The sequence below is a fragment of the Parasteatoda tepidariorum genome, chromosome 7, assembly GCF_043381705.1.
Source record: "Parasteatoda tepidariorum isolate YZ-2023 chromosome 7, CAS_Ptep_4.0, whole genome shotgun sequence".
Taxonomy (NCBI): Eukaryota; Metazoa; Arthropoda; class Arachnida; order Araneae; family Theridiidae; genus Parasteatoda; species Parasteatoda tepidariorum.
Window position 1 is genome coordinate 14219054 of NC_092210.1, and position 24963 is coordinate 14244016.

At 30.4% G+C, this 24963-nt stretch overlaps 2 protein-coding genes and 1 long non-coding RNA gene across 10 annotated transcripts in view; all 3 read right to left on the reverse strand.

Annotated features, from left to right (window-relative positions):
- The window catches only part of LOC107450332 (alpha-1-macroglobulin), a 76046-nt gene extending 71625 nt beyond the window's left edge, over positions 1-4421 (reverse strand). For 2 of the 3 annotated variants that reach the window (XM_043047101.2, XM_043047100.2), the window contains exon 1: positions 4394-4416. Coding sequence is in view for 1 of the 3 variants with exons in the window: in XM_071183085.1 (XP_071039186.1) it covers positions 790-866 (77 nt within the window). In the remaining 2 variants the exon portion in view is untranslated. Of the gene's footprint in view, positions 1-789; positions 894-4393 lie in introns of all 3 variants that reach the window. The other variant, XM_071183085.1, reaches the window with a different exon arrangement.
- Positions 4422-8295: 3874 nt separating this feature from the next.
- On the reverse strand, positions 8296-10856 carry LOC122270297 (uncharacterized). The gene is made up of 2 exons (XR_006225721.2): positions 10739-10856; positions 8296-8466 (listed from the first exon to the last, which is right to left on the reverse strand). It is a non-coding gene; the product is annotated as an uncharacterized lncRNA (long non-coding RNA).
- Positions 10857-12554: 1698 nt separating this feature from the next.
- LOC107450328 (alpha-2-macroglobulin) overlaps positions 12555-24963 on the reverse strand; it is a 67631-nt gene continuing 55222 nt past the window's right edge. For all 6 annotated transcript variants that reach the window (XM_071183091.1, XM_043047098.2, XM_043047097.2 and 3 more), the window contains 8 exons: positions 23736-23973; positions 22332-22504; positions 20893-21102; positions 19561-19676; positions 18633-18723; positions 15530-15604; positions 14122-14224; positions 12555-12725 (listed from right to left, as the gene is read on the reverse strand). In XM_071183091.1, the coding sequence (XP_071039192.1) occupies positions 12673-12725; positions 14122-14224; positions 15530-15604; positions 18633-18723; positions 19561-19676; positions 20893-21102; positions 22332-22504; positions 23736-23973 (1059 nt within the window). In that variant the 3' untranslated portion in view covers positions 12555-12672. The remainder of the gene's footprint in view (positions 12726-14121; positions 14225-15529; positions 15605-18632; positions 18724-19560; positions 19677-20892; positions 21103-22331; positions 22505-23735; positions 23974-24963) is intronic.

Below are 24963 nucleotides of genomic sequence, written 5' to 3' on the forward strand. Positions count from 1 at the left end.
ATCTATATTATATAAAGCGCTAATACGTATGTATCAATAAAACCGATGATATTTATTTTCTCGCGTTGGCAACAGTTTTCATTTTTAATTGATACGCTTCGGCGCGCAAGAGCACGTAGTGAGCATCATATGGCTAATCTATATTATATAAAATGCTAATATGTTTTAATTGATAGGCTTCAGCGCGCAAGAGCACGTAGTGAGCATCATATGTCTAATCGGGTGAATTCTCACCGAATTATCAAAAAAATTCTCACAAAATTATCTTTATCGAAGCCGATGCTTTACATCCGGCGTTCAGTACTATTTCATATTGTTTTACAACGCATGGTTTATAGCATCGTTATAGCATGGTTTATAACGCAGAATATACATTAGATTAATAGTATAGAGTTTGGAAGTATAGGAAGTATGGAATATATATAACTTGGGAATAGATTAACACTAGTGAAAGTAAATTAATAATTAGACTAGAAAAATATTTCTAAGAAGTGATACAGTTTACTAATTCTTATAAATATGATGCTTAACTAAAATATTTTAAATACTTGTATTTGAACTTTCGATCTATCATGGTAGGTGAAACAATTTATTTTAAAACTTTAGTAAACAAAGTCTTTATACTAAAAGGTAAATATTGTTACCTAAATAAAAATTTTCCTCATCGATCAAGCATGTTGCAAGCTATGAATAATTGATAATTTTCTACTTAGAAAATAAAACTGACTTTATACAATCGAAGATACGAATATTTTCTTGATCTAATGAAACAGTAAATGTACAACTTACTTTTTGGGGTCAGTGTCTTGGGTTAGACAATTGAGAAAAAGAAAAGAAAACACCCAGCCATTGATTAAATACCACATTGCATTGGCAGTGGTGATATTTCAGACCTGTTTTGAAGAAAATCACGTAATCATTAATACAATATTCAAGTAACACATTATATTACATAATACATAATGCAGTTAGTGAAATATGGATGTCACGGTGAATGACCGAAATCGTTGTTGACTTTCACCGGTGAATGTTGACAATCGCATAGTCGCTTTGGTGAATGTCCGAAATATTTATTACATTCGATTTGATATGAATTTATTCCTGAATATAATTACATTTATTCGATATTTTAATACTTACTGACGATAGATCAGAAGAAACATCAGTGTTTGGAGTATCGGGCCTTACATTTACATTTGACCGGTATACATTTGCTCGGTACACCCTACACTGATGTTTTAAGGTTAAGTGCCACTGCCCGGTATACATTTACCCGGTGTACCCAACACTGATGTTTTTTTAAGGTTAAGTGCCACTGCCCGGTATACATTTACCCGGTATCCCCCACACTGATGTTTCTTCTAATCTATCGTCAGTAAGTATTAAAATACAGAATAAATATAAATATATCAAGTAAATACAATAATATTAGCGAATAAATTAATATAAAATTGGATATAACAAATATTTCGGACATTCACCAAAGAGATTATGTGATTGTTGACATTCACCGATGAGAGTCGACATTCTCCAGATTTCCGTCATTCTCCGTAACATGGACATCTAATAAGGAGAGTACCTAATGTTACTTGGAAAAATAAAGCTTTTATATGATATAGAAAAAAAGCTACCTGCGAATTTGGGTTCATTAACACAAAAAATAGAGTAAAAGAACACTCAACTTAAGAAGTTCAACTTAAATGGAGCTTTTATATAAAAATTTAAAAGGTGTAGTTAAATCTAAACATCCATAATGAAAAAAAAAGTTTAAACTAGGCTCATTTAAAACACAAATGTTGCCGCAATTTGGACATTGTCAGGGGATTGCTTACAATTAAGTACGCCTTGGAGTGAATTTGTTGCTGCATTCCACGCAGCTAAGAAACAAAAGTTCACCGTTAAAAAATGCACGTATGTGCAATAAATTTAACTATAATTTAATTTCTAAATGTCTCGGAACTGAATTAAATCGCTATCTGAAGAAATAATTTACAAACTAATTTTAATTTTAGAATTAGTGTGATGCTCATACTTTAAATATGTTCTTTAAATATGTTCAAATTGCGTAACCTAACAGACTCTTATGAATATACTACTTTATTGTTATAAATAAGTTTAGTGTTACTGAACACCAAAAATAACAACAACTATATTACATCAAAAGTAAAGGAATATTAATTTTATAGGAATATTACTTAACAAAGCGATTGTTGTATAGTGCGAAAAAAAGGAAAAAAAAAAGCGGAATACCCTAAATAACTTTTTATCTAATGATCAGATTTTCACCTTCTATGACTATATTTCTATATATATTCTATGACTTCTTCCATGACTTCCATAATGGTTCGAGGGACGGACTTCAAGTATGCTATTTAGTTAGTGCCGATGATAGTAAATAAAAATCGGACACCTTAAATAACCTTTGATCTAATGCTCAGATCTTCACGTTCTAGGACACATTTATAATTGTTCGAGGGGCTGACTTCAACTATGCTAATTAATTAGTGCAGACGATAGTTTAAGTTATGAAATCAGACACAAAGAATTTTATTAGGTGGTAGATCGTTGGCACCGAAGGCCTTGGCCCTCTATAGCCTGTCGCGCCGCTGAGTTTGGTTTAGGTAGATCATTTAGCACAGGCAACTAAATTTTTTGATTTCTTACACGTTCGTACTTATTTGAAGCTTGAAATTTGAAGCTTGAGTCGAATAAATTTATTTATTAATAATTTTATTTTTATATATAATTTTATTTTATAATTTATTTTATAAATTTAAATTTATTTTCTATTTTCTGAAACAGATAAAATATAATGATAGTGATATGCTGATCATTTTACAGTGAGGTCAAAACATTATAAAAGAGATGATAATGATTTCAAAGTAAATGTGTAGTTTGACATTATTTCTGCTTAATTAAAGCTGCAATATCATGTGCAATAATTGTAGTTGGCATATCCTACGAATACTGAACTGCCAAATGTGTTCTCGTTATTGATTTTACGCTCTTCACTGTAAAAAAATTCTAGAACAAATTACGGTAAAAGTGTTTTACCTTAAAATTCATTTTTACCGAAACAATTTAAGGAACAAAAAATTCTGACACACAGAATTTTTACTGTAATAATTACTATAAAATCACTGGATCACTCTAATTAAATAAATATAAACTGTAAGAATTACGATATAGTATTTAACGGTAAAAATGGATTTTACGGTAAAATGGATTTTGCTGATGATGCACCCAAAGTTCCGGTACTTTATATCATAATTTGATAAAGAACTTTTCACAGTGTCTTATTTTATTTTATACCCATCGTTGAATAGCCGACCGACCCAATTTCGTGTTTACAACTACTAATGTTCAACTTCGTAGCCTCGTTTTCGAACTCAATCTAGAAGACAAAGAAACTCCTGCATCAAGTATTATGAGAAATTGGCCTTCATGTAGTGCTTTTTGATGAAACTAACCCGTATTTGCGTTACTTGGAGAGGACAACCACGAAAACCTCCAACGGTTAACCAGATCCGTCTACCACTGAGGACATTTTATGTCAGTATTGTGGTCGGTGTGAGCCAGGTGCCGGATTCGTCTCAATCAGCTATCACTGGGATTCGAACCCGGTTCACCTCATTGGAAAGCGAATGCTCATCCTGTGAGCCACCACGGCTCTTTTACAGGGTTTGGTCAAATTAGTTTGTTATATGTTTTATTATTTCCCTCAATAAAACAATAAATAGACTAATAAGCTAGTCTTGTATAAATCTCTTCCACGAGTTTGCAAAGGTAATTGCAAATTTTAATTTGGAACATATGTCCTTCCATTGTCTTTTCCATCTTTTTATCAAACTATTATTTTAAACGGAATGACATGATTCGAAGTGCCACGCGTTGAAGACCCCTGTTCTAAATTAAGCCATTGTATGGATTTACTAATGAGAGTCTAACTGTTTGCTACTCCAGTTATATATATATATATATATATATATATATATGAAAACGGAAAAAAAATATAAAGGAATATGATACTTTTATAATTTATATGTGTTATATATGTACACATATTAACATGAATATATTTTGAAATATGTGCATGTTTTTTTTCTGGGTACTCAAAACTTCTGTGGGTAATGTATATCAAAACTCTCCTTAACCATCACATTACAAATGTATTAAAAATACCTAAAACACAAATAGTAATAAATTCTCAAGAAACTTATATTAGGATCACTTATGTGTGTTGTCTAATTTTGAGTCTAATTAAATTTCTTGAGTCTAATTTGATCGTCTAATTAAATTCCTCAAAAACTAATAATTTAACCAGCATGAATAATTCTAATCATGCTAAGCACATGATTAGAATTATAATAAAATAAAATAAAGAGAATTTTACCTCTGCTTCCCAGACATGCAATTTTCCATTTATGAGGTTAATGTTATTAAATAATCTACTACATGTACTTTTAGATGGAATGAGGTCATAAACAAATTATATGTCTTTATCTTAATGTCCATTTAAAGGAAACGATTTTCATACGAAAATATCCTGAAAATTCTTTCCAAATGAAGCATAGTATCTAACATTTTTTCTTGTGGTTTAAATTCTTTAAATTCTTCCTGTGGTTATCAAGGCCTTTTCCAATCGTGTCCGAAAAAGAATTAGGAATTGCTGTCAAAAGCCTTAATGATTGCATTTGTACATAGAGTAGAGATTGTAAGCCTGCAATTTTGATTAGAATAAACTTTTTTTGTTAACTTGAGACTTCTTCATCTAGTAAAAGTGATTAATTATTTTATTAATTCATTTAATCACTTTTGCAGTAATTTTTAATTTTGAGATCATTTTAGCTGCGGAATACCACGAATTTTTTTTAACAGAAAAGTTATTTACGATATCAAAAGTAATAAACAACTTACCACTTCCAAATACAGCTTGTCTATCTCATTCGATGGAAAGATTTAGAGTTTTCACGTTAAAATCGTATGCTCACTTATTCTCACTTAAGTTCTGCACAAGCTCTGTAAAAAAAACAAGATTATTTGTAGTAGCTATTCTGCGCAATACTGCGAGTGCGGAATAATCTACGAACGTGTCAAATCTCTCTAATGCGTTGCTAAAGTAAATAATTTTAAGGTCTTGAGACCTAATATGGTACTTTTCCTAAATAAGCATTTACGTTAAGCCTAAAAGGATAATCATTTCCTGATAAGATTTTTTTAAATTTTTTTAAATATCACGTAAGGAGCGATATTGAACATACACTTAATTAGATGTCTTATAACTTATAGTATACGTATTTATTGGATGTCTTGTTAGTTTTGGATATTTTAATTTATTTATAAAATGTATATGTTCTTCATCTATTGACTTGACTTCTGGGAATCGCTCCATGTTTTGAAAAATTCTAATAATTTAGTAAATGAAGAAGCTTCTGGCATCCTATTTCTATCCAATTGTTTTTAAATCTGTTTTAATCTAATTTATGCATTTTGTGCTCCTGGGGTTTCCTCTTATCTCTCTCAGACCTTTTTTTTTAAAAAAAAAAATCTTTCATCTTTAATTATCTTACTCAAGCCTCTTCCTCTTGTCTATGTTTAAACCTTTTTTATTCAATATTTTAATGTACTTCTCATGCTACTTTCTTTTGTCATTTTGTGTTTCGTCACGATGAACGCCCTTGTTAATGTAATCGAAACTATAATGCGTCGATTTTTGAGTATTTATTTGTGCTTTATTCATACGAAGCCTCATCTGAATATGCTAAACTTAGCTAATAAGCTTTCATTTTGTAAATGCATATGATGTTAAATGGTATTCTTAAAACTATTGTATACTGTTGGTTAAAATAAATTTATATAATTGAAATAAATTTATAATAATTTTTGCAAAATAAGACTAATTACTTCTAGTACTTCGTGATTAATGTGTACTTTTCAACACTTGAAGATATCACCGAAGCTAGTAACTTTAGATATTAAGTAAAAATTCAGACACGAAACTTTGATTTTTTGTTGGATTCGGATTTTGATCCTTAAAATTTGGAGGAAGGGGGAGAGAGTGTTCGCTGGAAATTTTGAAGGCGTAATTTAAATATCGACACTGAATAGTTTACTTAAATTAAGGCTGAAGTAGATCAGAAGCTAAACTGTTACCTATCTGGCTTTCTTTATACCCTCATATTAATATCTCAATATTGCGACAATAGCAAGGCGTAATTTCTATGTTAAGTGACGACCTCTTTGTAAATATGGTTAGAACTGTCTTCAATGCTAATTTAATAGTTCTGTTTTCTTATCAAAGTTAATTTATGTAAAGAGAAATATAGATTTTTAAGTTATTTTAAACTATTAAATGCAGAAAAAATTATTTTTTTTAACTTTCAAAAATATTTGCATTTGTATTTAAAATTGATGGGAAAAAGATCTAAAACTTAATAATAATCTAAAAAAGTTTTTGATACCTCATTTAAATTTTTTTATATGAATAACTTTCTTCTGAAAAGATATCGAATCTGATTCGTGTACATTTCAAACGCATTTACTTTAAATATAATTCCAAAAAACAGCAACATACAAACAGAAAAGCACGGTTCTTTACAACACCAAACTCTCTTTTAAGTTTATTAAAATATGTATGTCGCCATGGTAACTACAGCATATGTTAAAATTCAATATGTTATCTAACCCGTCACTTAGACAAGTTTATGCCTCAATTGCAAGTGAAGGTCTGGTTTCTTAGGACAAGCGCCTTATCTGGACGTCAACGTCCCGTTGACGCCAACAAAATACTGGTTTGTTAGCTAAAGGCCTGGTTTCTTAGAACTAGCGCCTTATCTGGGCGTCAGCGGAAAGTTGACGTAGAGCTGACGCCATAAAAATACTTTTTTGTTAGCTCAGCGTGAGCAGTCGGTCCAACGCAGACATGTCTCTCATTGCGCATGCGTTAATAACGTAAACAAATATTTATTTTGAATTTGTATTGATTTTGTTATTGTCGACCAGTGTTTTAGAGAATAAATAATGACTTTGTCCAAGAAAAAACACATTATAGCTGAGCTAAATGAAGAGTGCTATGTTTAATGAAGAAGCTATGTTTAATGTCAAAATCGAAATCTTGACTGATTTCAACGTGCTGTTGGATGTTGTCCGCCATTGCTTCTGTGGTTAACGTTACGTTGTAATCCAACTGCAGTTGAGTTGGACGGCAATTGTAGTTCAAGATGAGCGTTCGATGACGTATACTATCAAACTCACAAATGGACCAATCAGAGGTTAGCGCTGATTTCCAGCTGACGGCGTCCTGTCCTAAGAAACCAGACTTTGACGTAGCGCGTTGGTCAGTCAATTAGGTTCGAGGCACAGGCATGAAGTCTATTTCAGGCATAAAATTAAATCTCACCCGAAAATTTATTCATCCAAATAAGAAACCTTAGCCTTAAAGTTGTAACGCTAACACGTCATGCACAGCCACGTGATTGAATACCATCATGTGATTAGTTGCAAGTATACAAATCATGAAGTTACTAACGCTAAAGTTACTAATGTGAATATAGTTGAGTTGTCTCGTCAGATAAACATTGAGTAATGGTTACGCATGCGTACAAATAGTTACGATCTAGCTCAATCTAGGTCACAAGACTCTTTGGTCTTTTTAAACTTATTTTTAATTTTTTAAATCACTCTTGTTAAAACAACTATGCAAATATAAATGTTTCTGATATCATTAACCAGATAACTCGTTTACGTAAAATTAAATTCAGTATAAAACGATTGTTAAAAGAATGTTTTCATTTTGAAATTAAATGCTGGAAAATGATTCTCACTATTTTTTCAACAAGTTGAATTATACAAGTTAAAATGTCAAATCTGTAGTTAAATATTTTCTGAGAAATGAAAATTAAATATAATATTAATTCAAATTGTGAAATGAGTAAAAAATTACTTAAATTTAATAAAATCAAACTCCCCTTGGCTTGATACAATAAGCGTTTAAATAAGCTTTTTACAATAAACCTTCCTTATATCGGTATATATCGGTATATATTAGTACGTTAAGATATTAACTTATTGCAAATTCGAGTGAACAAGGAATGATTTGATTTAATTTCTAATCAATTTATAAGTTTGTGAACTCTCTGCAATAAGCCTAAGTAACATAAGGCTGATTAGAAATACTGGAGCCAATATACCAATTAGCCTAGTGCATTGAAAATCTAAGGTTGATGTTTGCGAAGTGCGGATTATTCAATTAGCTTACAGCGTAAGCATTACAGAGAATGCAATGACACGTATAAATATTTGGATAAAATTTTTTTTATTGCATATAAAATTTATTTTTACAATTTAAAATATACAGTCATATTTAGCTTAATATAATGACTTTAAAGATGTCAATCTTTTTAATAATTTCTTTCTATGCTTCATTGCTTTCAGTAGTAATTGTGTAGCTGGTCGATGCAGAATTTTCTAAAATAAATAAAAATAAGAAATATCAGTAGAATAAAAAAATAACGGAATTCTCATATTTTTAATTACTTTATAGTTTCATTGTTTAAATCTACATTAAGGAATAAAAAAAGGAATCTAAGTTATATATGTTTATTGCTGTAGATAATACAGTTTATTTATACAGATAAACTAGCACTTATAAACTTGTATTTATAAGCTTGGTAACTTTCTAATAAATTTCTCTGGGAAAAATGTTTTTGCTTATTGTTGCATGAGATTAACGAATCTTGCAGATTTTTACGTCGTTGATTTCAAATCTATAACCGGTTTCTCTCTGTAAGCTACAGTTTTTCTAAGTAATACATTTTGTCAATTTATTGTCGAAATTTACAAGTGTACAAACGTTATATATAACAGGAAGTTACATAAATGTTACTATCAATTTCTAGGGAAGCTAGAGCTTATCATCCGGATCAAAATTGTGTCGGAACCCTTTCCGGGAATGTCATTGTACGTCTTTAGGGGCACTTCTGTAGTGTATCTACCACTACAAAAATACAATTCCAATTCACTGGTATATAAGACAAGTTAATTCGATTCTATGCTGGGGTACCTTTTCATAGATGAACGTTAACATTGTCGATAACTACTATCCCCACATTGATGACCTTCGGACGTGATGTGAACACGCTTACCTTATCAGAAACTCCCACTTCGATCTGAACACGCCTTTCTTGACAGTAACGCCTACTTCGATCTAAGCACGCCTACTTCGATGGATGGTCCACATTAAACAGTTGATTTGCTACTAGTGACTGCGACATTATTCACCTCCTTGAGCTGTTGCTACTCAGACTCGATCACACACAAAAGTGGCCTGCATACACTCAACTGCTAATGGCAACACAGGACAAACCACGACCGTGAACTTAGCTCACGATTAGCAGAAATTCGGTGATCTTAATTACAGCTCTCACTTCTTCTCACAAAGCAACAATGAATCAACTAGTGGTGTCCGTTCGTCGAATTCTATCACAGATATAATTCTGGTTTGAGAATACTGTAGTGTATCTACCACTACAAAAATACAATTCCAATTCATTGGTATATAAGACATGTTGACTCGATTCTATGATGGGGTACCTTTTCATAGATGAAGGTCGACAGGGTCGAAAACAACTCTCCCCACACTTCCATTAAAAAAAAATTTTTCGTGTGCTTCTGAACAGTTTATAATAGGAAGGCGCCCTCAGTCTCGTGCGATGACATTTCTGGGCAATGGCTCATATGCAATTTTATTCCTGATAATGTGAATTTCATTCCTTTTCCCAAACTTATGACTTTTGTGTACCCTTCCTAAATTTTTCGTAGCGCTGTGTATCACTCATAAAGAAATGAATGTATTTTTTACTATAAAAAATTGGTCAAAAGTTAAAAACCATAACTGGCTGTTGACACGACTAATTATTAACTGTTAACTGTAAAAAGAAAATGGCCAATGGAAAAATACGAAATCGTAAATTTTCACGGCTAGATTTGATTTTAAACAAAATTATTTGAAACTTTCGTTTGTTGCAAAATATTTTGCTTAAGAACGCGTACCCCTGCTAAACTGTTCCCGTACCCCTGGGGGTACGCGTACCTCACTTTAGGAAACACTGTTCTACATTGATATATTCATACATTGATATGAATTTTATTCCTCTTATTTTTTGCAGAATTTACGCATCTTTCTGTTATATTTAACGTTTCTAAACTTGTTCATTTCTACAAAAAATAGACTAAAATGTCCTTTTAAAAAATCTGCAGCTTTATCAGCAAAACTAATTTCAGATTTGAAATCTTTATTTCTTAACTAAGCAAAATCAAATATTTGAATAAATGCAACAACAAATTTGTTCCACAGTGTTATTTAAAGTACTACATTATTTGATTCATATTATTTCCCTTCAGGTTTTTTTTTCTTTTAGAAATTTAATTTGGAAAGACTATACATTTGTTCATACTTTAGAAAAATGATTTTGCCTAGATCATCTTTCTACATAATTTTCAAGGGTAAAAAATAATGCAAAAGTCTTTAGAAAACTCTGAGTTTTTAGTATGTAAATCTAAAGAAGCCTTGAAATAATCATAACTTATGCCTTTAAAGAGACTATTGACAATATTTAGAGGTTTTCAAAAAAGAGATCTAACGCGTGAAATATTCTTATTTTCAATGTTTGAAGGTTAGTATGTAAAAATCATTATTTTAAAAGTATATAAATGAAGCATGACATAAACTAAAAATTACCGTTTGCGTAGTAATCATAGACTTTTGCTGTACCAGGTTGAGCATTTTTCACTTCAACAACTTGATTAACATCAAAAGAAATCTTTTCAACTTTATTTGATATCTAATATAGAAAAATACCAGATAAAAAACATGATATAAAAAAGTTACATATTTTTAACAGCTTTCTGAAAGAAANTTGGGGGGGGGGGGGGGAGAGTGTTCGCTGGAAATTTTGAAGGCGTAATTTAAATATCGACACTGTATAGTTTACTTAAATTAAGGATGAAGTAGATCAGAAGCTAAACTGTTACCTATCTGGCTTTCTTAATACCCTCAAATTAATATCTCAATATTGTGACAATAGCAAGGCGTAATTTCTAAGTTAAGTGATGACCTCTTTGTAAATATGGCTAGAACTGTCTTCAATGCTAAATTAATAGTTCTGTTTTCTTATCAAAGTTAATTCATGTAAAGAGAAATATAGATTTTTAAGTTATTTTAAACTATTAAATGTAGCAAAAAATTATTTTTTTTTAACTTTCAAAAATATTTGTATTTTAAATTGATGGGGAAAAAATCTAAAATTTCATAATAATCTAAAAAAAAATTGATACCTTATTTAAATTTTTATATGAATAACTTTCTTCTGAAATGATATCAAATCTGATTCGTGTACATTTTAAACGCTATTTACTTTTATTATTATTCATAAAAACAACAACATACAAACAGAAAAGCACGGTTTTTTACAACACCAAAATCTCTTTTAAGTTTATTAAAATATGTATTTTACTATGGCAACTACATCATATGTTAAAATTCAATATGCTATATAACCCGTCACTTAAGAAAATCTAGGAGGGGCAAGTCACTGCCTCAATTGGATACAAGCAAATGACGTCGCGTGTTGGTCAGTCTATTAGGTTCGAGGCACAGTCTCTTTCAGGCATAAAATTAAATCTTATCCGAAAATGTATTCAATGAAATAATAAACCTTAGCCATGAAGCTGTAAAGCTAACACGTCATGCACAGCCATGTGATTAGACACCATCATGTGATTAGTTGCAAGTATCCAAATCATATGGTTACTAACGCTCCCGTGAATATAGTTGTTTTGTCAGATAAAAATTGAATAATGGTTACGCATGCGTACAAATAGTTTCAATCTAGCTCAATCTAAGTCATAAGACTCATTGGTAATTTTAAACTTATTTTAAATTTTTTAAATCACTTTTGTTAAAACAATTATGCAAACATAAATATTTTTGATATCATTAACCAGACAACTCGCTTACATAAAATTAAATTCAGTATAAAACGATTGTTAAAAGTATATTTTCATTTTGAAATTAAATGCTGGAAAATTATTCACACTATTTTTTCAACAAGTTGAATTGTATAAGTTAGAATGCCAAATCTGCCGTTAAATATTTTTTGAGAAATAAAAATTAAATATAATAAACTAAAAATATTAATTCAAATTGTGAAATGAGTAAAAAATTACTTAAATTTAATAAAACCAAACTCCCCTTGGCTTGATACAATAAGCGTTTAAATTAGCTATTTACAGTAAGCCTTCATTGTATCGGGACTTACGGCAAGATATTCGGACTTAGTGCAAATTATAATGAACAATGAATGATTTCATTTAATTTCTACTTAATTTATAAGTTTGTGAACTCTCTGCAATAAGCCTAAGTAGCATCAGGCTGAACTGGAGTCAATATCAATTAGCCTACCTCATTGAAAATCTAAGGTTGATGTTTGCAAAGTGCGAATTATTCAATTAGCTTACGACGTAAGCATTGTAGAGAATGCAATGACACATATAAATATTTGAATAAAATTTTTTTTATTGCATATAAAATATATTTTTACAATTTAAAATATACAATCATATTTAGCTTAATATAATGACTTTAAAGATGTTAATCTTTTTAATAATTTCTTTCTATGCTTCATTGCTTTCAGTAGTAATTGTGTAGCTGGTCGAAGCAGAATTTTCTAAAATAAATAAAAGTAAGAAATATCAGTGGAATCAGGAAATAACGGTATTCTTACATTTTTAATTACTTTAAAGTTTCATTGTTTAAATCTACATTAAAGAATTAAAAAAAAAGAACTTAAGTTATATATGTTTATTGCTGTAGATAATAGTAGTTTTTTTTACTGATAAACTAGCACTTATAAACTTGTATTTGTAAGCTTGGTAACTTTCTAATTAATTACTCTGCGAAAACCCTTTTTTGATGATTGTTGCAGGAGATTAGCGAATCTTGCATATTTTCACGTTGTTGATTTCAAATCTATAACAGGTTTCTCTCTGCAAACTACAGTTTTTCTAAATAATACATTTAGTCTTTTTATTGTCGAAATTTACAAGTGTACAAACGTTATATATAACAAGAAGCCACATAAATGTTACTATTAATTTCTACGGAAGTTAGGGTTTATCATCAGGATTAAAATTGCATCGGAACCCTTTCCGGAATGTCATCATACGGCTCTAGGGACGCTTCTGTAACGTATCTACCACTACAAAAATACAATTCCAATTCACAGGTATATAAGACATAAAAACTCGATTCTATGGTGGGACATCTTTTCATAGATGAACGTTAATATTGTTGATAACTACTATCCTTACATTGATGACCTTCGGACGTGATGTGAACACGCCTACCTTATCAGAAACTCCTACTTCGATCTGAACACGCCTTTCTTGACAGTAACGCCCACTTCGATCTGAGCACGCTTACTTCGATGGATGGTCCACATTGAACAGTTGACTTGCTACTAGTGACTGCGACATTATTCACCTCCTCGCGCTGTTGCTACTCAGTCTCGATCACACACAACGTCAGCCTGCATACACTCGACTGCTAATGGTAACACAGGACAAACCCCGACCGTGATCTTAATACAGCTCTCCCGGCTTCTCACAAAACAGCAATGAAATAACTAGTGGTGTCCGTTCATCGAATTCTATTTCAGATGTAATTTATTTTAAAGTACTACATTATTTGATTCATATTATTTTCACTTCAGGTTCTTTTTCTTTTAGAAATTTAGTTTGGAAAGACTATAAATTTGTTAATATTTTAGAAAATGGATTTTGTCTAGCTCATCTTTCTGCATAATTTTCACGCGTAAAAAATAATGCAAAAGACGATAGAAAATTCTGAATTTTTAGTATGTAAATCTAAAGAAGAATCCTCGAAATAATCATAACTTATGCCTTTAAAGAGACTATTGACAATATTTAGAGGTTTTCAAAAAAAAAGAGATCTAACTCATGAAAACGTGTGAAATCTTCTTATTTTCAACGTCTGAAGGTTAGTATGTAAAAATTATTATTTTAAAAGTACGTAAATAAAACATGACCTAAACTAAAAATTACCGTTTGCGTAGTAATCATAGACTTTTGCTGTACCAGGTTGAGCATTTTTCACTTCAACAACTTGATTAACATCAAAAGAAATCTTTTCAACTTTATTTGATATCTAATATAGAAAAATACCAGATAAAAAACATGATATAAAAAAGTTACATATTTTTAACAGCTTTCTGAAAGAAAATAAAAACATTTGCTTTCAACAGTTGGTCCCACTTTTTTGAAACTATTTTCGCTGCTCAAATGCAGTTGAGCAGCAGAAGAACTGTTTTTTTAAAACGAAGTTTTTTTAACAGTAGTGTAAAGCATTGAATTTGTATTTAAATCAGATGCTTCTGTCTGAAATAGTTCACGAAATGAATATAGATGGCAGCACTAAGTCACGTGATTAGTAAATGTTAATTTTATGTTTTATCTGTTTTGTAGTTTAGTTCTCAATACGTCTAAGTCGCACGCGCAATAAATGTGTCTTTCTAAAACCGGCATGGTAATTATTAAATTATTGTCCGAGGATGGGTTCGTTTTACATCCGATAATTAAAAAACCAATGAAAGATTATCACTATTCAATATGTTTTTTAACGCGTTACAAGCATTTTTGAAATAAATATGGTATATACAAAAATCATTCTCGTAGTTTATTTGAATTAAGATAAAACAAACCCTAATAACTTAAATTCAGTTTCTTTCGAAAGGAAGTATGCTTTGTTTGCATACATTACTCATTCCAATCATAATTGCGTATTCAAATGCCAAAACTAAAACTCTCTATGATTGCATGCTTACCAAGAATAATCAAACGTGACAAACAGTTAAAGTTAATTTCAACGGTGATAGAATAAATATTGTTGTTGGAATAAAAGAAGTCATATTGTTTCAAATAAATATGTATAAGTTAGATTTTGAAATACGGATAGTACGAGCAAGGAGGGCCTTTGGGTTACCATCAACAAGAAATACAAAACTTCAGTAGTCGAGGGCTGTGACATCTTTCTTGTTTCCCCAATTGCGCAATTTATGTTCGTTACGTTAGACTGCTAAATCTTCCTATCTCTCTTCTAAAAGGTGTTGGCTAAAATTTCAAAACATAATTAATAAAAAGAAATTAAACAAAAGTAAAAATAAATAGCCGAGGAAGAAAAATGATTGCGAAATTTCGAAGTTTTGGCATCTAATAATGTACTACACCCACAGTTTTTGTAAATAGTTTTTGAACATAAAAAGGTTAGATCAAAGGTTTAACAATGAGCGTATTTTAGTGATTTAATTGTTATTTAAATGTCAAAATTGTTTGTTATCGATTACCTAATTCCTTAGAGAAATCGGCAAAAAATATTAAACTTATCCAATTAAAATATTACTGAATAAAAACATAATAAATATCAACAATATGTTTGACTTTTTTTATTGCTTACTTCAGAAAAGTAGATGATGACTGTGTTATCCTGTACATCTACTCGCAATATGTTATTCTTTTTATCAGACTTCAGCTGTAATAAAATAGAATGAAAATATTAATGTGCGTAAAATATTAAGTATTTAGGAAATAATATACATGCATGTAATATTCAAAGAGCTAATATACATTTGATCATCATGATTCATAATTTATCTTAACCCATGTGACTAAGTGTGTCTTATACGTCACTCGAATTCTTCATATTTTAAACAGGACTGTTTTTACATGAAGTAAATATTTTTTATTCTTTTCAAAAATCAAGTAGTAGCTAACAGAAGAAAATATTCATTTTGTGAGAAAAAAAACACTTTCTTAATAGGAGCGAAATATCAATTGCATATATTGATATTTCGCTCTTATTAAATGAGTATCAATTGCATATTATGATATTGCATATGCAATGAGTAACAATTGCATATTATGATATTTCTCATAAAGGCAATTTTTACTCATTTAGATAAGATGTAAGATAGTGTGAGAAACTTTTTCAATACATTTTACTTCGAGCTTTAGAATAAAAAGAAAGGTTTTCAATTATGCACTAAGAAAAAAAGTATGGTTAAATTCAGGGCTCGAAAAACCACCCGTCCGACCGTCCTCGGCGGTCAAAAATTCCCCGCGGACAACGAATTTCTCGAATCCGACGTCCGCGCGGACGGCCCTTTTCACGTTAATGTTGGCGTTACATTTTAAATTTTTGTTATCTTACAAGAGTCTAGCTCCTCACTTCTAAAAGGACCCTCTAATCTAGAAAAACAGCAACATGGTGGAATTGATGTTTTCTCTGTCTCCCGTACTGCAGCGGTTAAAAGGGAATTTTCAGCAATGAACTTACAAAAAAAAAAGAAGAAAACAAAACATTACGTACTGGTCTTAAACAAGAAGCGTTAAACGCAATTATGAACATCTACCTAAATGGAAAACCCCTTTCAGATTTTTGTGCAGAAACCTCTGTAAATCATTAGCTTGATTGTGGAAACTGGAAACGTCATATTTGATTCATTTAAAAAACGCAGTACCCTCGGATAAATTGACATTCCAGNTTGATTGCATATATTGATATTTCGCTCCTATTAAATGAGTATCAATTGCATATGCAATGAGTAGCAATTGCATATTATGACATTTATCATAGTATGCAATTGTTGCTCATTTAGAAAGATAGTGTGAGAAACTTTTTCAATACATTTTACTTCGAGATTTAGAATAAAAAGAAAGGTTTTCAATAATGCACTTAGAAAAAAAGTATGGTTAAATTCATGCATAGTATGGTGATCTGTTAAATTCATTTTCTTTGATATTACGGGACAAGCAGACATCATCGAGTGAAAAAAAACGAATCTCTTTCCCCCTTGAAACAGATTAAATTTCTTCCAACGGAAAACCCCTACCTGCTTTAAAAATTCAAAGAAATGATTAAATGTCCGCCAATTATAGATCGAGCTTAGCTAAAAGCGTAATCTACATGTTTATTTCTCTTATGTGGCACCAAAAACGCGGGTATTTCTCTATCTAAAATGGCAGCACTATTGTCTTCTACAATAGTTAATTTTGTTTGGTTGATTTAAGAAATAAATTAAGTAGTGTTAAATAGTTAGCTGTATGTTAAGTATTCATTTTGTTAGGTTATCTTAAATAATAATTTATGTAGTGTTAAATAATTAGTTATACGCTGAGTATTTATTTAGAGTACTTTTGTATTTTTATTGAAATTAAAACTTGGTTACAGGGTAAATATTTAGATTTTTTATTGATACTTTCTAAAGTATCTGTAGAAAAGTTAAACATAAAAGAGGCTATGATATCACTGTCATATCAATGGGATACCTACAAGTGACGTAGTGTGAGTGTCTCGATCCTGATTGGTTGTTGAAACGTGGCATTTATTTATGTTAGAAACTGTTTTTTCCGTTCTATTTCGAGTTCGCCAGGTTCGTCACATATCAATTCTCTTAAGTGACACATTCTATATTCTTTCACAAAGATTCCTTCACTAATATTTCAATTTTTTCACTATATTTATAGAGATTAAGTGTATTCAACAGGTACATATCCCTTACGAGTCCGTAAGACACTTATTTCTGCAGTATCGGCATTAAAACTGCGTGGTATTAGTGCAGTTTTAATAATTATGCAGTTTGCTTACTTAAGACAAAGACAGGCACCAAGCCATGTAGAGTACAAACAAACTAGCAAATCATCGAAGTTGCCAAATACACAAAGCAGAAATATATCACGGTTACAATAAAATACTTAAAGAAACAATAAATCTAAGTTTAGTAAAAGAAGTAGATGAGAAAGAATTATATTTCAACAAAATCGAAAGGCGATACAGCGCTGTATTCAATTAACTTCTCTTTAACTAACATTCTAACTTATGTGAAGAAACGTGTCATTTTGCTTATAAACGATCAGATGCCGCTGTCGTCATAGATCACATGTGTGGGTATTTGTGATCTTTTTCTTCTTGAAGTGATAGTACCCAATTGTTGGTGACGGAGCTTGTCTTTTTTGAACAATAGCATACATATATTATACGATACTGAAGTTGTGGCTCGAGAGGTGAGCGAGGAAGTAGTACAGCGCGTAATTGAGTATTGGGAGGAGTTTTCTATCCTATCTCACAACAGAAAAGGATATAAATTTAATACTTCTACTGCTTAAAATAAGGAAATGTCCTGAACTCATACTTAGGGTGGTATGCGCTATTTAATGACTGTCGAACAGATTATAAAATTAAATACGTAGATACTAAAATTAAATATTACTTCGCCAATATGGGCTTCACATCTCTTGAAAATAATTTAAATTGACATCAAGGCACTTCCGTAGGAGCAAAGCCGCGAGCAACAGCTAGTAATAATATATTTTCAAAAAAAAGAAGAAGAAAAATAGAGATGTTAGAATAGACTTCAGAGCAACTACTATTGACTTGATTATATATCAATTATCACCAAGATCGAATTATTATAGCTGTCATTGTTTAAAAAAAATTTTAAATTGTTGTTTGGATAAATTATTGAACAAGAACTGGAGAAAGGAAAAGACAAATGAATTACATTTTCAAGACTTTGTTTTACTGGTGAAAATCCTGTGACAAGCTTCACTTCTACGATGCTCATTCCTGCTACTTGGCCCTCTGGTAAATAACTATGAGAATAAAGGAAATTTAATTGAATGAAACATATATTTAATATTTAAACATAAAAGCATTTCGTTATTTTTATAATAGCATTTTTTTATTTTCATAAAGCATTTTTTTATTTTCATAAGTGAAATTGTGTACTGGTAAACAAAAACTGGTACTTTTTATAATTTATTATTTTTAAAAATTATGCAAATAAAATTATACAATTTCATAAATTATAAAGATATCCTAAAATTTAATTGCCATAAAGCTATTAATTCAACCTAACATTTAAAAAAAAGCGGATCACTTTAATATAAAGATTCTATTGCTGTGTGGACCAGCAGGTTGGAAGTTCTGTTTCTTCGTTAAAACGCAACGAATATTTACCAGTGTTTCCTACAGTTTGTCTACGGTAAGAACTCCCCCATCACAAAGTCTGAGGTCGTCTGCTGCTATGGAAACAAGATTAGCACATTTTAGAAAAGGTAGCTTCTCTTCACTCTAGGGCTAACACAGGAGACCGAAGAAAAAGATTCCTTATCTCTCGTCGACCCGAGCCAAAACCTCCCCTAAACAATGACCTTACACCTTAACTTAAATAATTATGCATCGTTACCATAGTCACCGCCACGGGATCAGACGAATGGCTAGGGGAGTTATTACTTTAGACAAACTATACTCTTTTCTTAGATTTAAGACGAAACTCGAAACTAAGAAGTACACTATTTTTTTTAAACAAACATTACTATTTATTGCTTTAACTATGAATAGTTTTTTAAAGAAAAATTATGTTTTTTTGTACAATGGAAAATTAGTGAATAAATTTGCACATTATATATATATGTAGTTTTCATTACCTAGTCAGAACTTCAATGGTAGCAGTATTACATTTTGAATCAGAGCATTGTCCCATTACACCCAATGAGAACTTTTTCTTCTCGGGCGCAACTCTGGTGTTGTATCTTAGATCAGTCTAAATAATAATGCATAAGTTAATTTATTTCCTCTAAAATATCTATGGAAAGAAAATTGAAAATATCTATGATATGAAATACATATATATACTAAATAAATAAATTCATAGTAAAATAAATAAATTCATGGTAATTCATGGTCACTGTTGCTTTTTTCTGAAACCAATGTTTGATAGAAAAAAGCAACAGTGTAGTAAAAATTAAATACGTGTTAAAGTGTATGGAAATAATTACATGGAAAGAAAGGCAACAGACCAATCATTTTCTAATCTTCCCTTTTAAGATTAAAACATACACACTTCTAAAGATTAAAACATACACACTTCTAAATTTTGTATCTACATCTACTCTGAAAAATAAATTTAAATTTAAAATTATATAAAATTGTTTTTCAAATGTAAAAAAAAGAAGAAAAAAAATTTAACAGAAAAAATTAAAAGCTTTCTGATATTCATGTACTGATATATCTGATGTTCCGTATTGATCATCCTTAATATATTCATTTAAATTGTCAAAAATGAATAAAAGATGTACCCATTAGGGGTTGTTAATCAGCGACGTAGAGACAACGCTGTTAAAATCTAATGAATCACTACTGAAGAAGTCTGACAAAAAATATGAAAACCTGTTTAATTGCCCGATGATACAGCAAGGAATTATAAAATTCATCAAGCAATCAAACAGCTTTCTAATTGCTCTTTTCTTCCTCTCTGGTTTTTATATTAATTTGCAGTTCATAATGTTTATTATTTGTCTTTTAATTGTTGACAGAGATTCTAACAATATATATTAAGGGCAGTTATTGCAGAACTTCTAGTAAGAACTGATTTTTTAAAAATTTTATATACACTGTATCTTTCCGTTAGACTAACTTTAAAAAACGCACGAAGCTAGATAACGTTAAAGTGGAGAAAAAAAATAATTAAGTATGTTTTTCAAAAATTGGCACTACTGGAAAAATTGCGTAATATTTACATGTTTTTTTGTTTGTTTTTAGATACAATTTCAACACTATCGCTCTCGATACTATTGTTCGCTTTGTGGATTACATTCGCAAAGGCTTCATGCTTTCAATTTTTCGACGTGCTTATATCCTCCAATATTTTTGATCTTCTTCATCGTTTTTCCTCACTATAATAGGGAGCCGGCATTAAATCAGATACAGAAGGAATTGAAAAGTAATGGGATGCGTGTTGCAATTGATGTATACGTTACCTGAATAAGTCCACATCCTGTACCTTCAGCGTTAATATTAATGGTGGTCGATATGTCATCCACTTTAAACCTCTGCACTAAAAGTTTGTTATCATCCGATATTTTGATATTTTTCACTAATCCTCCGCTCACTGTCACAGAAAGATCAAGGGGGTCTTTGTACACCCCTTTGGCGAATTCTGCTAAAGCTTTCAATCCTATGCACGTGTCCTATAAAATAAAACGAAACTCAACAGGTATTAGTAGTTTATAAGTATAAGCGTAATTCTAATTTCTTAAAATGCATAAATTACTAAATCCAAACAGAGTCTTAAAATATGTTTCGGCATACTGTAATTGCGAAGGAGTGCGGGTTCGATCCTCAGTGATGGCTTTCAGCTTTAGCCACTTTCTGATACATGGATACCACCTTGTTTGGAAGTAAAGACTGCTTATACTTAGTGCTGTCTACATAAACACAACCGTGCCGTATGTCACAAAATTTTGGTGCCTTAACCTCCATGACCCCTTGATTCACACCGAGTTGCTATGAGAATAATTGTCTGAGAATACTGAAGTGTATTTTTATCGTAGACTGGAAAAACAAAAAAAAAAGCCTTTTATTTTTTAAATAAAAAAAAATCTCCTTTTTGGTGTCCTAGTTTGTTTTTATGAGAAAGAATTTAAATGCTATTATTTGATTTTCTCTCAATTGAGGAGACATTTGTTTCAATTGTTTGGTTTAATTAGTTTTTTGGGGCGTATAAATTCATGTTTTCTGAAACATGTAAAATTTCTCGATAACGATTACGATAATAACGATTTTTCTTATCATAATTATGTTTTGCTGATAATTTTAATTTATTGCTGCTTTTTCCTGCTTTTAAAAGTAATATAATTCCATAGAATAATTAGTTTTAAATGATGATTTTTAAATGATGACGCACGAAAAAGCACTAGCCTGAGTTTTTGACGAAATAATTTCGATTAATTTTAAATTAACTAAAATATGATTAAAAAAAATTAGAAACTTTAGCTCTAAAAGACGGTAAAGATGACTTGCTTTATTTGAAGAAGACCAATCCAATCAATTTTGATCAATTAATCAATCAAAATAAAATATTCTGCTACTTAACAATAGCATTCAAAGAATGAGAACTTTCTGAGTTGAAGAAAATCCACTCAGTTAGCTTCGGAAAAAAATTAAATTTTATTCAAAAATAAATAACACTATTAATTTATTAATAGCAGATGAAAAAAAAAACCCTGCTTCTTTAAAAAAGTTCCACCGTATGAAATTTGCAATAAAAATAACAGAATTTCATAAGAATTCTAAAACTGAAAGATGGCATGCGAAAAAAACCTGCAAGAAAGTCCTGAGTAAAGCTGAAATAAAGTTTAAAATCTAGTAAAAATTAGTAATCTAAGCAGTTAATAATAGCACACGAAAAAGAACTTGCCTGTGTTGAAGAGAAGCCACCATTAGGATTTAAGTTTGTCGTAAGATATCTAACGTAAGGTAAGGCTTCCGAAGCAGTTCCTCCTATGCCAAGTGTAGTTAGCACAGCGTAAGCAACGGTTTCTATTTCTATGGCTTTAGTTCCATTAACTATGATGAAAGATTCCATACCCTCTGAAACAGAAAGGGAAACGTAACATCTCCGTTGCCAGTTGGTAAATATAAACGAAAAACGGTTATCAGAAATTAATATAACTAATGAAAAGTAGACAAGATAATCTCGAATTGTAGATATGAATCAACAGTAAACCAGTAATTGGGAAGGAATCTAGATTTTGTTTAAGCTTTAGGGAAGATTATTTAAATATGGCTTATGAGAAAGTGAGTAAGATAATCTACGTTTATAGACACGATTTATCTACTACAGTGGTTCCAAAATAGTGTACTGCGATACCCTAGGGCTCCGTGGATGATTTAAAGGAGTTATGCGAGTTAATACTTTTATAATTAGGGATGAGTTTTAATACATCACATTATATTTAAATACAATCTATATTCCATAATCTTCTCGGCAGATAATAATCTTTCGGTTGCTCTTATGAAATTATTGTAAGTAAAATGCCAAAGATAGTAGCATTTCTTAAAAAAAATACATAATATTTCTAATAACAATATATTAAACTAATTATGAAAAGAACAAGCAATTATAAAATATTCCATTAGTATTGCCCATAACGCTTTTCAAATCAAAAATAAAATAACTAATACCCTTAATGAAGAAATATGTTTCCCTAACAACCATTTACAACGTTAAGTTTTCATTTTGAAGTAAACCCTAATTTGTCTTATTTTATTTGTTTTCAGCATACACCCAAAACAAATTCAAAACTAGATTAGATATATCACAAAGACTACAAATTCAAGTGTCGGACATAAAACATAATTTAAGATTATTGATAATTAAACAATTAAAAGTCTCTTAATCAACAGAACGGGGGTTAGAGTTCCAGCATTGACATCACAATATTTCTTTTCCCTTCAACAGAGTCCTGCATTCCCCAACTAGTCACCCTGGACTATTGGAATAAGAAACTCAATCGCACATAGATGGCAGCACCACAGAATTGCTTAACTCAAAAAGTTTAGTATTTCCAATCTCTCACTATAGATGACACCACTACATAAACTAAACAAGTGACATTATACGGTTCTCTTGACAAAACACTCAAAAACTAACCCAAAATGTGCATTGCCTAATTAAAAGCCTAGCCATATATAATTAAATTTCTTTTTTATTTTACCGTAATTTTAGAAAGAAACTTCACAGTGTACCAGCGAGAGTGTTTTAAAGGAAAGAATCAATACTTTGTTTAAATATTACCAAAAAATATTTCATTGAGTTTACCTGTTCTGTTAATCTTTTGTCTTGCTTCGTCAATAAAATTCTTTGTTTCTGGTGTGTTTTGATCTAGGGAATAGGCATAAGCATACAAAAATTCACCGTATGGGTTCGTGGGTGGATAATCTTTAAGACAACTGAATGCATCGTTTATAATAGTCTTATTGTTATAATTTGCAATAAGAAGTGAAGCCAGGACATAAGCTGTAATACTGCCGGAGGAATTTTCATCTCTAACACCACCCTACAAAGTAGTTCAAATATATAAGTAATTAATAGAAGTAAATATTTATAGTACTTAATAAATATTCTACAGAGTGCAAAATAAAAAATGGATCACCATAAATAACTTTTTATCTAATGTTCGGATCTTCACGTTCTAAGAATGGCTCGATGGGGGATCTCAAATATGCTAATTACTTACTTCTGACTATATTTTAAGTTACTAAATCAGACACAAAAACGTACTTTCTCTGAGTAAATATACCTTTTTTTCTCAATAGATTCAGATTTTTGACCCCCTCCCCAAATATAGGGGTAGCCACAATCTGAGAACTATGGTCCCCATAGTTTAGTTAGGACAGTGCTCCGAAGTTTGGACCTTTTAATGTAAATTTTATTCTTTGCGTATTTCGCCATATCTCGAGAACTTTTAAATGGAATTGAAAAATCTTTGCGCGCAATTATAAAATTTGTTTATCCCAAAGATGTTTATTAATTTGTTTATCCAATTAAAAAAAATTAGTAAATATATACAACTTTTATTATTTTACTTAATGATAGTAAAACTTTTGAGTTATCCATAATAATAATAATTAAAAAAAAATATTATTGTTTTCTGCTACCAATTCTATATTAGCTGTTTACCATATACTAAAATATTTAATTAAGGCATAATTAAAAAAAGAAAAAAATAAGTTTTTGTTATTAATTTCTATTACAAAGTCCGTATTAAATTGCTAACTATATATTGAAATATAAGGTTAGCAGTTTAACATAGAATTTAGCTGGCATTTAGATAACATATTAGCAGTTAAATTGTAAAATTTAATCTTGTATGATTAGCAGTTAAAAGATAGCTAACAAATTAGACAGTTGAATGTGTTTTTGAACTTCAGTATAACAAACGAAAAAGGTATGGCAAAATAACAGTTTAAAATAAAATTTAAGATAAATAAATAAAAAATTGAAGTTTGCTGCATTCTGCTTAGGAAATAAATTTTTATCCTCAATA